Source organism: Candoia aspera, chromosome 6 (assembly GCF_035149785.1).
Source record: "Candoia aspera isolate rCanAsp1 chromosome 6, rCanAsp1.hap2, whole genome shotgun sequence".
In the NCBI taxonomy this organism is placed as follows: Eukaryota; Metazoa; Chordata; class Lepidosauria; order Squamata; family Boidae; genus Candoia; species Candoia aspera.
The window spans coordinates 61,585,129-61,601,276 of record NC_086158.1 but is presented as its reverse complement, the minus strand read 5'-3'; the positions used below and the strand labels follow the sequence as shown (position 1 = coordinate 61,601,276).

Here is a 16,148-nt window from a genome sequence, read left to right as displayed (position 1 = left end):
CATACTGGACTAGCAGAATGACTGCTCTGCTAGATATTTAACTTAGAGGTGTTATAATGTTGGAGATGCAAGCTTTAAGTAATGGAAGAAAATAATATCTTCAACACCATCGTCATCAATTCAGGCAAAAGAGCCAGAGTTCTGAAAAAGTTTATATTTCTTACATTATAAAAATGACAAAAATACAAAAACGGTGGGGGGGGGGAGTACATTAAATGTTTAAATATATATCAGAATGCTAATGTATATCAATCAATGTTTATGCAAATTCAAATGAGATTCTATCAGATTTTTGTTTTTTAATAAAAAAGCAACTACTTTATTTGGGGCACGTCACATTTCTTTGTTCTGTCTTGCTGTCACATTTTCTAAATTGCCTCTGGGCTAGGAATTAATCTTTTCTACTTTAGTACTAACAGTGAATGTACTTGCAAAATAATTCTTAAGGTAAAACATAACGAAAAACTTTTGGCCTAAATGTCAATTCCTCTGCTGCCATCTTTCTCCCAAAAAGAATAAAACACTTCCAGTACTTTCTGGATTCAGAAGCAACTAGATAAAATATAGTTATTTAGTTATAAATTTATTCACCGCCCATCTCCGCCTCATGGGGGACTCTGGGCGGTTTACAATAAAACGAAGTTAAAATTTAAAACCATTTCAATACAACAATACAATAAAATAAAGATATAATAAGATCTAAGCGGCAAAAGATTTTAATCAGTCCGTGAGTATACAAAATATATGTGTTTTTAACTTTTATTTGAAATGGGCCTTTTCAGCTTTTCGAGCCATCATTTTTGCTCTTCTGTTTCTAATTACCAGCTTGTATTTAAAACTTACTTACATTAAATATAAAAGAGCCTTTTCAAAGGTGGAATCTGTTCTATATATCCAAGCATATTCTCTTGAAGGATTGATATTAAAAAAAAAAAAGCTGTTTTTCAAACTATACAATTTGACTGAATAATCACAGAGAATAAAAACAGGAAGACTTTCCTTTTCTGAATTACCCTGGTCACAATCAGCCGCAGCAGGGTCTCAGTTACAGTAATGCAAAATACAATCATGTTAAAATGTATAGCTTGCTGGTCTCTGGTGTAATAATAAATTAACTGCAATAGTACATTCCTCTAATATCCTTCCTGTTTTGAACTGAGTATTTCAGGTTGTGGTAGAGCACTGGCAGGCAAATATTCAGTTGGCATCAGTATTAAAAAAAAAAAAAAACAGAAAAAGCAAACTTACATCCAACCATAAACTCCCATAAGGGAAACCCCATGGGTCCCTTTCTACTGATATCACCATAAGGGATCCTCTAGGGAAGCTACACACATCAAACACGCAACTTAAGAACTAACATTTCACTCTAGTTTAGGCTGCATGCACCACAGGCTCAACTTCACTCCAATATAGCAACAGCCAGCATGCTGTGTGCATAGCAGGGAAAAAAAGAAACAAAACATTTTAGATCTTAATGAATAAAGAAGAGATTAACATATGAGGCTTCTTCCTCCTCTTAGAAACTATCCGGTTCCCCCACCCCCACAATTATTTTAAACCACTTCTTTAGACAGTTGAGCTGTGGATTGTTGCCTGAAGAGCAAAACTGTCATCTATGCAGAATTTCTCAGACACACACACAGATGTGAATACTGGCATTTGCAGTTTCTTGTATGTAGCGTGCGACTTTGAAATGTAGTGTTCTTATCAATGAAGTGAGACATCAGCCTCAGGGCTCTGTTTGATTATACAGATACCACTTCTTGCTTATGACTAAAGCTCTTTATTGCAGATTTAGACAATGGATTAAAGTCCATCTCAACCCTCCTCTCCCATGGCAACAATTCTAGATATAATTTCATTTGTGACAGCCAATGGGAAAAAATAGGTGAATTTTGCTTATTTCCCCACTCTTTTGCAGGGGCCTGAGTTTTAAATGTGGTCAACAACCATATAGCACAGATTTTCAAAGGGCTTGGGAGACTAATGGAGGAAAGAAGAAGGGATTTGCTAAATCAGAAGTCTTCTGCAGATGGGAAAAGCTTTCCATCTATGTGAAGAAAAATCTTGGATCCAAACCCATCCACTTCTTAAACTGGATGTGTATGTGTTTCCACTTCTCAAGACATTGGTCCCTGCAGTTGCTGGCCCGCAGTTAAAGCCAGCTTTCAAACAATACAGGTAGTCCTCAAGTTACGAACATTCATTTAGCGACTGTTCAAAGTTATGACAGTGCTGAAAAAAGTGACTTGCAACCTGTCCTCACACTTATGATGATCACATTGTCCCCATGGCCACGTGATCAGAATTCGGGTGCGTGGCAACCAGCATGTATTTGCGACAGTTGCTGAATCCCAGGATCACATGATTGCCATTTGCCACCTTCCCAGCCAGCTTCCCACAAGCAAAATCAATGGGGAACCGCATGATTCACTTAACGACCGCTGCAATAAATGTCTTAAAATTGGCTGCAGTTATGTGATGCCTCACTTAATGACTGCACTGCTTAACAATGCATTTTCCGGTATTTATAGCGTTCGTAAATTGAGGAATACCTGCACCATGCTACAGTGAACGTCCCAAATTTGATGAATTGTTGCATGTACAAATGGATGAAAGAAACTTGAGTAGTTTTCTGAATGCTTGCCACACTGATGCTTCTGCATATACAGCACTGAATGTTATCACACAACTGTGAATATCTTTCATATATTCACCCAATTCTTCTAAGATTGTCTGTGTTTCTGTGGAACCATTGGCACTCACCAAACTCTTCAGTGTTCTCCATAACATACTCAGTGTCTGTTCCATGCACTTCTACAGAAATCACCAACCTCATTTACATTTCTAGTATGTATTGACAAAATAATTAATATTAGACTGTGAAAAGCAACCCAGATCTATATAAGAGAATGGCAGCCAAATGTATTCCTGAGATCAAGCTCACGTGATAGTCATTTTTGAAAGATACCTGCAAAGTGAAATGCAATTACATCTGAGATTAGAGGACGAACTTCCACATGCTCTTTTCTGTCTTTCTGGATAGGAATGGGCCAAAATCATCCAGCATAACCACTCAGAAAAACTTATTGTTAAAGGAAAAGCAGCAACACAGTTTTTTAAGCACACAAACTGCAGGCACAGAAGATACCTCAGTATCTAAGGAGTTGAAAGAAGACAAGGTAATTTGTTTGGCTAACTTCAGAGCTTCTATCCTCATTGCAGCAAATTCTAATTCCTCCTGCCAGTGAGATGGTTGTGAAAATGTACAGGGAAAATCCATTAAACATGATGCAGAAACAAATGCCCATATTTACAGAATATATTAGGAACAGTACTTTAGGATATTACATACATATTGGCTGAGGTCCACATATTGTACTAAGCCATGATTTGTTTTAGCTATCAATGACTGAAGAAGCCACAATGGCTGATCCACTACCACAACATGCTAAGCCAAAAAAGCTACATTATAGCTCAACATGCTGAAAGATTTAAGGAGGAATCACATGAAATATTTAACATGCAACCTGCAACTATCTATCTAAATTTTTCATTGAATTAGTGGTAAAACTCCTTCTGACATACATTTTATTTTGTTCAGGGAGCTCATTACATATCCTTGAGATGTAGCTACAAACTACATATTGAATGTTTAATATCTGTGAAATGTCAGCAAAAGGATTTTAGAAATCGTATTTATAGTTAAGCAGAGCTAAACACTGTTTAGCTGTGGCAGAGAAAGAAACTTTTAAAATAGATTGAATTTTGTTCAGGGGACAAAATTAAGTTGACTCAGTCAAGTGTCTTCAGCAAAGGATTGTTACCTTGTTGTGGTGCTGGAGCTTGAGCACCTCAATGATGCCATGAGCTAAACCGTGAAGGGCCACCCAAGACGGGAAGGTCATGACAGAGAGGTCAGACTAAATGCGATCCCTGGGGAAGGTAATGGCAACCCACCCCAGTATTCTTACCGTGAAACTAAATGGATCAGTACAACCAGAGATATGTCGGTATACCATCAGAAGATGAGACCCCCAGGTCGGAAGATGGTCAAAATGCTACTGGGGAGGAACAGAGGAGGAGTTCAACTAGCCCCAGATGTGATGACACAGCTAACTCAAAGCTGAAAGGACGCCTAGCAGCCGACGGTGCTGGTGGTGAACGGCGAATCCGATGTTCTAAGGATCAACACACCATCGGAACCTGGAATGTAAGATCTATGAGCCAGGGCAAATTGGATGTGGTTCTTGGTGAGAGGTCAAGATTCAAGATAGACATTTTGGGCGTCAGTAAACTGAAATGGACTGGAATGGGCCACTTCACATCAAATGACCACAGATCTACTACTGTGGACAAGAGGACCACAGAAGAAATGGAGTAGCCTTCATAATTAATAGTAAAGAGGCTAAAGCAGTGCTTGGATACAATCCAAAAAACGATAGAATGATCTCAATTCGAATTCAGGGCAAGCCATCTAACATCACAGTGATCCAAATATACACTCCAACCACAGATGCTGAAGAAGCTGAAGTAGAGCAGTTCTATGAGGATCTGCAGCACCTACTGGACAACACGCCTAAAAGAGATATTATTTTCATCACGGGAGACTGGAATGCTAAGGTGGGCAGTCAAATGACACCTGGAATTACAGGTAAGCATGGCCTGGGTGAACAAAACGAAGCAGGACATAGGTTGATAGAATTTCGCCAAGACAACTCACTCTGCATAACAAACACTCTCTTCCAACAACCTAAGAGACGGCTTTGTATGTGGACTTCCCCAGATGGACAACACCGAAATCAGATTGACTACATCCTTTGCAGCCAAAGGTGGCGGACATCTGTACAGTCGGTAAAAACAAGACCTGGAGCTGACTGTAGTTCAGATCACGAACTTCTTCTTGCACAATTTAGGATCAGACTAAAGAGATTAGGGAAGACCCACAGATCAGCTAGATATGAGCTCACTAATATTCCTAAGGAATACGCAGTGGAGGTGAAGAATCGATTTAAGGGACTGGACTTAGTAGATAGGGTCCTGGAAGAACTATGGACAGAAGTTCGCAACATTGTCCAGGAGGCGGCAACAAAATACATCCCAAAGGAAGAGAAAACCAAGAATGCAAAATGGCTGTCTGCTGAGACACTAGAAGTAGCCCAAGAAAGAAGGAAAGCAAAAGGCAACAGTGATAGGGGGAGATATGCCCAATTAAATGCAAAATTCCAGAGGTTAGCCAGAAGAGATAAGGAATTATTTTTAAACAAGCAATGCACGGAAGTGGAAGAAGACAATAGAATAGGAAGGACAAGAGACCTCTTCCAGAAAATTAGAAACATTGGAGGTAAATTCCAGGCAAAAATGGGCATGATCAAAAACAAAGATGGCAAGGACCTAACAGAAGAAGAAGAGATCAAGAAAGGGAGACAGGAATTTACAAAAGACCTGTATAGGAAGGATAAAAATATCGGGGATAGCTTTGACGGTGTGGTCAGTGAGCTAGAGCCAGACATCCTGAAGAGTGAGGTTGAATGGGCCTTAAGAAGCATTGCTAATAACAAGGCAGCAGGAGATGACGGCATCCCAGCTGAACTGTTCAAAATCTTGCAAGATGATGCTGTCAAGGTAATGCATGCTATATGCCAGCAAATTTGGAAAACACAAGAATGGCCATAGATTGGAAAAAATCAACTTATATCCCCATACCAAAAAAGGGAAGCACTAAAGAATGTTCAAACTATCGAACAGTGGCACTCATTTCACATGCCAGTAAGGTAATGCTCAAGATCCTGCAAGGTAGACTTCAGCAACTCATGGAGCGAGAATTGCCAGATGTACAAGCTGGGTTTAGAAAAGGCAGAGGAACTAGGGACCAAATTGCCAATATCCGCTGGATAATGGAAAAAGCTAGGGAGTTTCCGAAAAACATCTATTTCTGTTTTATTGACTATTCTAAAGCCTTTGACTGTGTGGACCATAACAAATTGTGGCAAGTTCTTAGCGGTATGGGGATACCAAGTCATCTTGTCTGCCTCCTGAAGAATCTGTATAACGACCAAGTAGCAACAGTAAGAACAGACCACGGAACAACGGACTGGTTTAAGATTGGGAAAGGAATACGGCAGGGCTGTATACTCTCACCCTACCTATTCAACTTCTACGCAGTACACATCATGCAACATGCTGGGCTTGAGGAATCCAAGGCTGGAGTTAAAGTCGCTGGAAGAAACATTAACAATCTCAGATATGCAGATGATACCACTTTGATGGCTGAAAGCGAAGAGGAACTGAGGAGTCTTATGATGAAGGTGAAAGAAGAAAGTGCAAAAGCTGGCTTGCAGCTAAACCTCAAAAAAACCAAGATGATGGCAACCAGCTTGATTGATAACTGGCAAATAGAGGGAGAAAATGTAGACACAGTGAAAGACTTTGTATTTCTAGGTGTGAAGATTATTGCAGATGCTGACTGCAGTCAGGAAATCAGAAGACGCTTAATCCTTGGGAGAAGAGCAATGACAAATCTCGATAAAATAGTTAAGAGCAGAGACATCACACTGACAACAAAGGTCCGCATAGTTAAAGCAATGGTGTTCCCAGTAGTAACATATGGCTGCGAGAGCTGGACCATAAGGAAGGCTGAGAGAAGGAAGATAGATGCTTTGGAACTGTGGTGCTGGAGGAAAATTCTGAGAGTGCCTTGGACTGCAAGAAGATCAAACCAGTCCATCCTCCAGGAAATAAAGCCAGACTGCTCACTTGAGGGAATGATATTAAAGGCAAAACTGAAATACTTTGGCCACATAATGAGAAGACAGGACACCCCGGAGAAGATGATGATGCTAGGGAGAGTGGAAGGCAAAAGGAAGAGGGGCCAACCAAGGGCAAGATGGATAGATGATATTCTAGAGGTGATGGATTCGACCCTGGGGGAGCTGGGGGTGTTGACAACCGACAGGAAGCTCTGTGTAATATGGAGGTTCTCCTGGACTCACAACTACTGCTCAAAGAAGCAGGTAGCCATCGTGGCCAGGAGGGCCTTTGCACACTCATGCCCTGGTCATCTCCCATATAGACTACTGCAATGCGCTCTACATGGGGCTACTCTGGAAGAGTATCCGGAAGCTACAGCTGGTCCAGAATGCAGCTGCACGGACAATTTTTGGTGCCCCTAGATCAGCACACGTGACACCACTGCTTCACGAGCTGCATTGGGTACCGGTCCACTTCCAGGTGCAATTCAAGGTGTTGGTTATTACCTTTAAAGCCCTTTGTGGCATGGGTCCAGAGTACCTGAGGGACCATCTCATCCGCACTGCATCAACCCACCCCACCCAATCATGCAGAGACGGCATGTCATGGACCCTGTCTGTAAGAGAATTCCATCTGGCGGGGTCCAGGAAGTGGGCCTTCTCTGCAGTAGCTCCCGCCCTCTGAAACATCCTTCCCACAGAGATAAGACAGATTCCATCTCTTGTGGCCTTCCGAAAACAACTGAAGACCTGGTTTTGCCACCTCGCTTGAGGAGGGAAGGGAAGTAATCACCCCTGGAGATGGTTAGCGCCCTAAAATGGCCCCTTTAGATACATGTGAGTGATATTCTAACTATTATTGCCATCTGGATTTTATATTGAATTTATGCTCAATATTTGTATTTATATTTATTTATGGTATTTTAATGCTTTTATCTTTGTTGTAAACTGCCAAGAGTCCCTCTTTGGGGGGAGATGGGCAGTGGCTAAATTTAATAAATAAACAAACAAACAAACAGATAAATAAAACTTTGAGTTTGAAGACTTCTTACCCACATGAATATACAAAGATTGCAGCCTTAAAAAATAACCTCATACAATTAATTGGTTGTCTTAATAAAAGGTTTATCTAGGATATGGAATGGGATCTGATAGCCCTCACTGCTCTCCAAGCTGGTTAGGGTACTGGAACAGTAGTCTGTGGAAGGCCACAGTTTTCCCACATTGTTTTATAATTTCAACACTACAGTATGTCATTTACTGAGATTTTGTGAGTTCTAGATTTCTTATTAAGCAACCAAGAATTCCCCTAGACATAGCAATGCCCCAAAAGGGGGAGAAGATAATGTCAAAATCTGCAAGATGGCAGATGCAGCATCATGACTGAAGCTCCATTCATCTGGCACGACCAGAGAGCTAGACAGATGAAATGATTATAACATAAAGATGTAGAGAGACCATTCATATATCAGATATTGAATTACCGGAAAGGAAGGTGTAAATGCGAAACTACATAAAAGAGATAAACTATACACCTGTTTTTCCTTTGGAAATCAACTAACTCAATATATGCTATGTGATGTAATGTGACATACACATAAACAGTACAATTTTTAGTTTTTTTCTAATGTTCATGGCAGATTTTTGCTAGACTTTAGAAGTCTGCCCTTCTACACGAACAAATTTGCATTACAAACCTGAAGTTTCTGAGCAAATACTGGGGGATTCTTTTCTGCTAAGTCAGGCTCCAGATACTGAAGCTGATCACATACTGAAGATGGATGAGATATCCTACTAAGGAGAGCATCAGCAGAAACAAAGGGATCTTCGGGTGTGATCTGAAGAGCAAGAGATAAAAAGAAATTGACAGAACTACTCATGATTAAAACCATCCATTAGCTCCTATAAATATATGCTTAATCTTCAGGCAAGTGCCAACTAAATCAAAAGTAAAATATGTTTTCTTTCAGCCGGACCTTACAAACTTGAGATCTGGCAAGGAAAAAAAGTATTAAAAGAAATTGAATACCACTGGGAATCGTTCTTATACAGACTTTTCAAAAAAAGAAAAAAAAGGTATAGTAAACAAATATTTTCTGCTAACTAATGAAGCAATTCCATTTCCAAACAGCTTTTCATAGGCTGGTAACACTAGATGTATAAGGACTACAAATCCCTGCCAGGTTTGGGAAAATTAGTCCACAGCAGGGTTTCCCAAACTATAGCTGGGGAACATTTGTGGCCAATTTTGTATCTTTGTAGACATGCAGAAATCAAGTGGTGGGATTTTGCATGAGTCTACCAGAGCAGGGAGAATATAATCATTTGCATGTTTTCTGAGGACTGGTTCAGGGCCATGGACCACACTCAGGGAAATGTTGATCTAGAGCAGTGACTCTTAAACTGGGGCATATCCTCAGGGTAAGGGAGCTATTTGTAATTGCTTGTTTGTAAGTTGAGGATCCAGTTTGGGACTGCTAAGATATCTGTGTATAACAACAGAATCTGGTTTTTTTTGTTTGCACGTGGTGGTGGTGGTGGTGGTGGCATTATTTGAGACTGGGGAAAAGAGATAATTGGGTCAAACAGTTCAAGACCAATGATGTAGAGCAAGCTTACTTTACAGTCCAGCTGGATGCCCAATGAAGACACCTTCCAAACCCCTGATAACTTACTATATCTATGTTGTCTGAAGCACTTCCCAAGGATACGGATTCCAGTTCTTTTGTTTTTGTTTTATCAGAGGGCTGTACCAATGATTCTTGGTTAGCTACCAGGGATCGTGAAGCTGGGTGCTGAAGTTTTATACTACAGGAAAGCTGGCTTTCTGTTTCTTCCAAACTTGACCTAAATGAGACAGCAGTATGTTTTCAAACTGGCTAACAGGACACATTCACTGATTGCAGAACTACCTACATACATCTTAGTCTAAGTCTCAGGATTACATCTTGGTCTAAGTCTCAGGATTTAGAATGAGTATTTTTGTTTTAAATTAGCATTTGTATAAAATGATCAGCACTATCACCAGGTCTCATTCCACGCTATGCAGACAGCATCTGAATGGCAGACTTATGAGCCAACAGAACAATTTGGTTACATTCCATACTAAAGCTATGGTGCAATATATTTTACTCTTTAGGTCATCCCATTGTTAAATCCACATCTGCCTACATTACGACTCTAAATGCATATAGCAATTAATAAACGTTGAAAGCTGTAGGCTATCAATCTCTTTATGAATTATTTCTACTTTTGCCATTTTCTCCCTCTTGGACATTAATGGGATTGACATCTTAAATGTTAAGCTGATCTTATCCTATGCCATTCCAAAGCATGCACAATTAAAGAGTTTGCCACGTTGTCATGCAGCAGTTTATTTAGTTCCCTCCATGTGGAGCAACACAAAAGCTCCAAGAAAAACTATTTATAGCTGTGAACACTGCATATCTTTTTTTACAGTTGATTGTTTTAATGGATAATGCAACAAAGTACCCAGAACAAGGAGTTGTAGAATCTGATAAATGGGCTGGAGGAGACTTGATTGGACTCTCTTGCTGTGCATTGAACATAAGGTACAAAGATTGTTTCGTCTGGCCATCATCATCCTTGTGTTAAAAGAAAATATAAGAACAATGTTACCATACATCTTCACCTGGAAGAAAGTCTCCTAACTATCCTAGCATATTGTCAAACATATTAAAATGCCAAAAGTAACTCCCAAAATTCAGGTTATCAAAGCTATTACAGAATAAGTTGGCAGGCTTTTCAGCTGTTCTGCATTCGAATAAATAACTAGATTGGGACCGCTGCCTTTCTTCTATATATACCATAGAGAAATACTATAAGGGGAAATAACAAGAAACCCACAAGTAGAAACTTACAGGTATGGAAGAACCAATCTTTTCCATGTATTCTATTTCATATGCATTGCCATATTCCAGCTCTGAAATATAAAATAAAATGTTTTTAGTAAAGAAAAGAAAGTGTCCTTTTGGACAATATACATCCCCTAAACATTAAAATCAGAATGATAAATTATAACCTAAAACATGCTGAACAAAGATTTTTGGCCAAGTCACAGCTCAACAGCATAAACCAGGATTAAATGTTGTTCATTCCATTTATAATGTAGGCCCTTATATTAAATACACTTTCTTCATTTATTTTTGTCAAAATAACTCAAGGGTCAGATTAAAAAAAAAACCTTCATAAATAACCACCTCAATTTTTAAACCATTAATATATAGCTAAGTGAATTTTTAAATGCTATTTGCTCAAATGCAGAATCATATTTACAAACTGCTGAATTCTCAAACTGTAGAACTTACATATCATAACACACCTTTTATTTATCAATGGTGGTTATATATTTTTTTCTGGAATGTTACAGATGATAGGTTAGGTATATATTTATACAGGAAAAGACTGCTACAGCCTTCTATTATTACATGAGACGTGAGTATATATAGGAAAATACTACCTCTCCAAAAATGTTTTTAATAAGTGTAATAAATCAAATCTAGGCTATCCCACATAGTCAAGACGTCTTTTCCAGGATTATTTCTTTCTTCATAACATGGATATGCTCACATGATTTTAAAAAAATATTTCATTACTTAAAATAAAGTACCACCATCTGGAATTGCCAGGCTGTATGCCTGTTCTGTACTTCTGCTTCTGTTTCCAGAAACAGCTCCAGGAACATTCAAAAGCATTAAGAAGTTCAATTAAACACAAGAAAGTACTCCTTTGCGGGAGAAGAATGCTGCTACCCTGAGAATTTGCTTAGAAAACTGATATTCAGCAGTAGAAGTCAGATCAGTGGTTTATGGCAGGAAAAGTCTAAGAAGCTTCAGTTGCTACTGAACGTTTGTACAGAAAATGGGCCTGGAGAGGATGCATAGGGCAAAAGGGGATGATGCTTAAACGTGATCTTGCATTATCCAAATGCTTGTTTGTCCTGCTAACTAACAAACAAACAAATACCCCCCCCCCAAAAAAAAAACTGGTTGGGGGGACAACTGTAAACCAGAAGAAGGGTTAAGCCCTCCAGTTATGCTTCTGGTGTTTGCTGGAAATTACAGTCCCATCTTTCATAACATCCCTAGTCATGAACTGGCCTAAGTGCCATCTCTAGTTCCAACCTGATCTGAGTGTTAAAACTTCCTTGCTTAAAACAAGTAACTGAAGCTTAAAACAAGAGGACTCAACATTTATAAGATGGGAGAAGAGCTCACTTTTAGGAAGGGGGGATTTCCTATGAGGCAGACGACCATGTACATATGTAAATGGCTTTAAATCACTGTTTGGAAATACATTTATCTGAAATCAGTATGTCCTCTATGTTTAAAGCTAAAAGTGTCACAAGGTAAGAAATATCTTCATTTTTAAAAAGGTATGTTGTAAGGAGAACAAATGGAAATCAATTATCATGTTTCCATTCATATCATATTTTATGAGCAATATTTTAAAAATCCAGAATAAATTTAATCTGGCTCCTTATGATTTTTGTCCCAACCATGTACTTAATAACCAGTGGCACAAATCTGTTACAATAAAATACCAACATAGGTTTGGGACTGCAATCTAACAAGTACACTTCACAAATATCACGGCTTCCTCATTCTCTTCTGTTAAGGGAGAGTATTCTATGGCTCAGATGATAAATTCTTGTATGTATGGCTACATGTAGAAAGAAATGAAATCTGTTAGCCTATAGAGCTCTGGATAATTCCCTTTGTGTAACACTTCCACACATTCTCTCATAAAAATACATTGGTTAATTAAAATAACCCTTCAAGCAAGTCCTGCCATAATCACAGATAAATGTGCTAATTATGGCATTTGTTAGTGTGAAGATGTACCAATTGCCTTAACTCTCCTTTAATATGCAGGATGAAATATTTCTGGAACTTTTAAATGCAAACATGGTAACAATTAAATGTCTTACACCAATTGCTGCTGGTTAAATCATAACTAATTTAATAATAAAATACAAATAGCTGCCAAGGTGTTTTCTATTATTTAAATCAACTCAAAAACAAAAATAAAACCTGCTATTCCAAACATATGGACACATTCTAATAGTAATGTAACAATAACATTAAAAATGAAATGAACTTAGATAATGTTTCAAAATGAAAACCAATTAAAAAGAAACAAGCTCTAGAATAAGTTGCTCACACACTTTTTTTATAAAATAGAATTTCTACTGGCAATGACTATTGGAAAAGACTAGTTTTTCCAGCCTGGGGGATGGCGGGGGTGGGGGGGCTCCCAAATGAGTTTCATTATAACCTGTAAATCCATGGAGAGCAACTGACTGAAGATCATGGACCAGCATACCTGCATAGCTTCAAGGTGAGGAAAGTTGACCATACCCATATGAAGCAGACATTACTTTGTGTTCTCTAAATATATACTGAGATTACTGTTTCTTCTTACCATAAGTACAGTTGAGTTTTAGAAACGGGGGCTGATAAGCTTTTAATCCTAGACATTCCCAAATATTGTACAAGCTAGCAATTCAGAACAACAAAATTATATTTTTTTTCATAGCTCAAATGCTTAATTATATTAAGGAGCAAGTAAAGAAAGAATTCTAACGAATTAACAAAGGAATAAACTCAACAGGACTAGTGAGGTATTTGAGTGTTCGTTTCACTCTTGAATTACAACACAGTCACCTTGAGCTTGTTCCTTTGCTAACCAGCATTCTTCCTTATTTCAGTATTTAGCTAACAGGAGAAAGTAGTGCAAATTCTCAGATGGAATCCTTTAATTACTTTGAAGTCTCCAAATGAAGCACATAGGAGATTCCAGGGGGAAGGTATGACTATGTTCAAAAAACCTCCACAGAGGAAACACAACCATAATTAATAGGCAAATTGAGCCACATGTAACCCAGTAGACAAATTAGTATTTATAGTGAGGGTGGATGCCAGCCTGCATTGACATTAAATCCTATGTTACCAACATAATAATGTACCTTTGATTGCAAATCTTTTTAAAAAATTTATCACGTTCTATAATTATTACACTCTATTTATTTCATTTTTATCCCAGACTGCTTTCAGGAAGTTCAAGGTAGCGTGCTTCTCTTTTCTTGTTGCAGTATTATTCTTACAATAAGCCAGTATGGCAGGTAAATCTATGAAAAGGTGATTGGACCAAGGTCACTCTGTGACTTTCACAGATGAGTAGGGACTGAACCAAAGTCTCTGGCCCCAGTCGGACATTATAACAATTCTAATACACAGATTCCCTCAAGAAAGGATATCATTTCCTTTAAAAGTTAGATGGTTATCTTTTCTTTAACTTTTACCTTCACAAAAACCCATTCTAAAACCACTCACTGTATTTAATCCTTAACACCTTATTATGACATTAGTCAGAACAGATCTTTTTCCAGACGATACTTTGGGTCTTGTAATTTTAGTTAAGCAATTGTTAAAATCAATGTTCTATTATTAAATCAAATCAAATCAAATCAAATCAAGTCAAATCAAATCAAATCAAATTTTATTTTATAGCCAGACAGGTGGCTCTGAGAAGATAGCGTAAGCTTCAGGAGATAGCATTCAGAAGGGAGCCATGTGGAGAGGAAACACACGCCGGAGAAGCTGGGTCTGGCAATGAGGCGCTTCTGCTTTTCCTGTGGCGGCTGAGTGAAAACGTCCAAAGGCAGGTCTGGGGAACTGGGAGGGGAGTCAGCTGGATGAACAAATGTGGGCTAGGGAGGCTGGAGCTGGCTGCAGCCTCAGAACCGTGCGGTTCCGGGCCTGCTTGCTGCAGGGTGCAGGGCTTCCAAAAGGGCAGAGATGGGGGGGGAGATAGGTGGGTGGGGGGAGTTGAAGCACCCCTGCAGTTGTAAGTGCAGGTGGGCTGCCAAGCACCCGAATTTTGATCAAGTGACTGCGGAGGCGCTGCAACAGTTGTAATTTCAGGCACAAGTTGTAAATTCATTTTTTCAGCGCCGTCACAATTTCGAACAGTCGCTGAATGAATGGTCGTTAAGTGAGGACTACCTGTAATGTCTGTATCAATTATTATACTTATGGTCCTGTCTTCTCTGATGGTAAAGAGAACATGTGCCTTCCCAGTAGAGGCCATGACATCATGGAATAGACTATCATCAGATGCGTGCCTAGACCCTTGCTCTTGGCACTCCAAAAAGTATTGAAGACACATCTTTTCCACTAGGCATTGAATTATTAATCTGATGGTGACAGGGTTACCATTAGAGTTATTTCAATGTTCTTTTAATAGTAGGGAGTTATGATTTCAAATTGCTTTGATTTGTTTATCAGCTTCTGTAGCCTAACTCAAAAGACTCTTGGTTGATAAGTTAAAATTATCAATGCAACAATAAAATAAATTGAGAGCCAGTTTTGTTAGTGGTTAAGGCAACAGGCTAGAAACCAGGAGTCTGTGAGTTCTAGTCCTGCCTTAGGCATGTGAGCCGGCTGGGTGACCTTGGGCCGGTCACTCTCTCTCAGCCCAATTCACCTCACAGAGTTGTTGTTTTGGGAAAATAGGATGAAGCAGTATTAAGTATGTTCACTGCCTTGAGTTATTTATAAAAATAATAAAGGCAGGATAGAAAATCAATCAATCAATCAAAATAAATCAAAATTACAAAAACAACACTAACAATACATCAACAATAATAAATCATCCAAAATGGATACTCGTAAAACATAGCTAGGTTGAGGGCTTGGTGAAATAAAATTAACTATCTTCTAAAAACCATGAGGGAGGGAGCTTTATGGACTTCTGAGGGTAAGGAGTTCTAAAGTGTGGGGGCTACTACAGAGAAGACCCATAACCTCATCCAAGTCCCTCTCATTTCAGAAAGAGGAAGGGATTCTTAACAGGCCTTCCTGAGATGTTCTCAGGGAACATGTTTATGTTGATGGTTTGATTGTGAACTGCCCAGAGTTTAGATGGATGATGATTTGATAAATAAATCAAATTAGTATCATTACTATTTAAATGCATAATGCTGCATAAAGATAGCAGTTATTGACAACGACATGTGGAAAAAGGTAAAAGTTCTGGGTTGATTCATTTATTATAGCAATTATCCCAGTAAAAGTGTCACAAAGGCATGAAATATTGAGAACTGTGTTCATGCTGAGCGAAACCCTCTCTTGATTATGTGCCTATTAGGATAAGTATACTAAGTGGGTGGTCACCTATAGGTAAGAGATATTTCCAGCCTTTTCAATACCACCCATCTCCACCCTGATCTTTCTGATGTGTTAGGACCATGTCAGACATAACTTCATCCCAGGTAAGAAATATGCTCTACATATTCAATATAAATCATGCAGTTCAATTATAAAGGTGAAATGTCACATGTTTAACTGTCCCTGTTGTTGTTTATTCGTTTAG

The 16,148-nt window shown here is 38.8% G+C and overlaps 1 protein-coding gene across 3 annotated transcripts in view; it reads right to left on the bottom strand.

Moving 5' to 3' along the window:
* The window catches only part of TACC2 (transforming acidic coiled-coil containing protein 2), a 133,523-nt gene that overhangs the window by 17,870 nt on the left and 99,505 nt on the right, over positions 1 to 16,148 (bottom strand). For 2 of the 3 annotated variants that reach the window (XM_063307285.1, XM_063307287.1), the window contains 5 exons: positions 10,634 to 10,695; positions 10,245 to 10,357; positions 9,428 to 9,599; positions 8,450 to 8,590; positions 3,155 to 3,244 (listed from right to left, as the gene is read on the bottom strand). In XM_063307285.1, coding sequence (XP_063163355.1) covers positions 3,155 to 3,244; positions 8,450 to 8,590; positions 9,428 to 9,599; positions 10,245 to 10,357; positions 10,634 to 10,695 — 578 coding nt within the window. The remainder of the gene's footprint in view (positions 1 to 3,154; positions 3,245 to 8,449; positions 8,591 to 9,427; positions 9,600 to 10,244; positions 10,358 to 10,633; positions 10,696 to 16,148) is intronic. The other variant, XM_063307286.1, reaches the window with a different exon arrangement.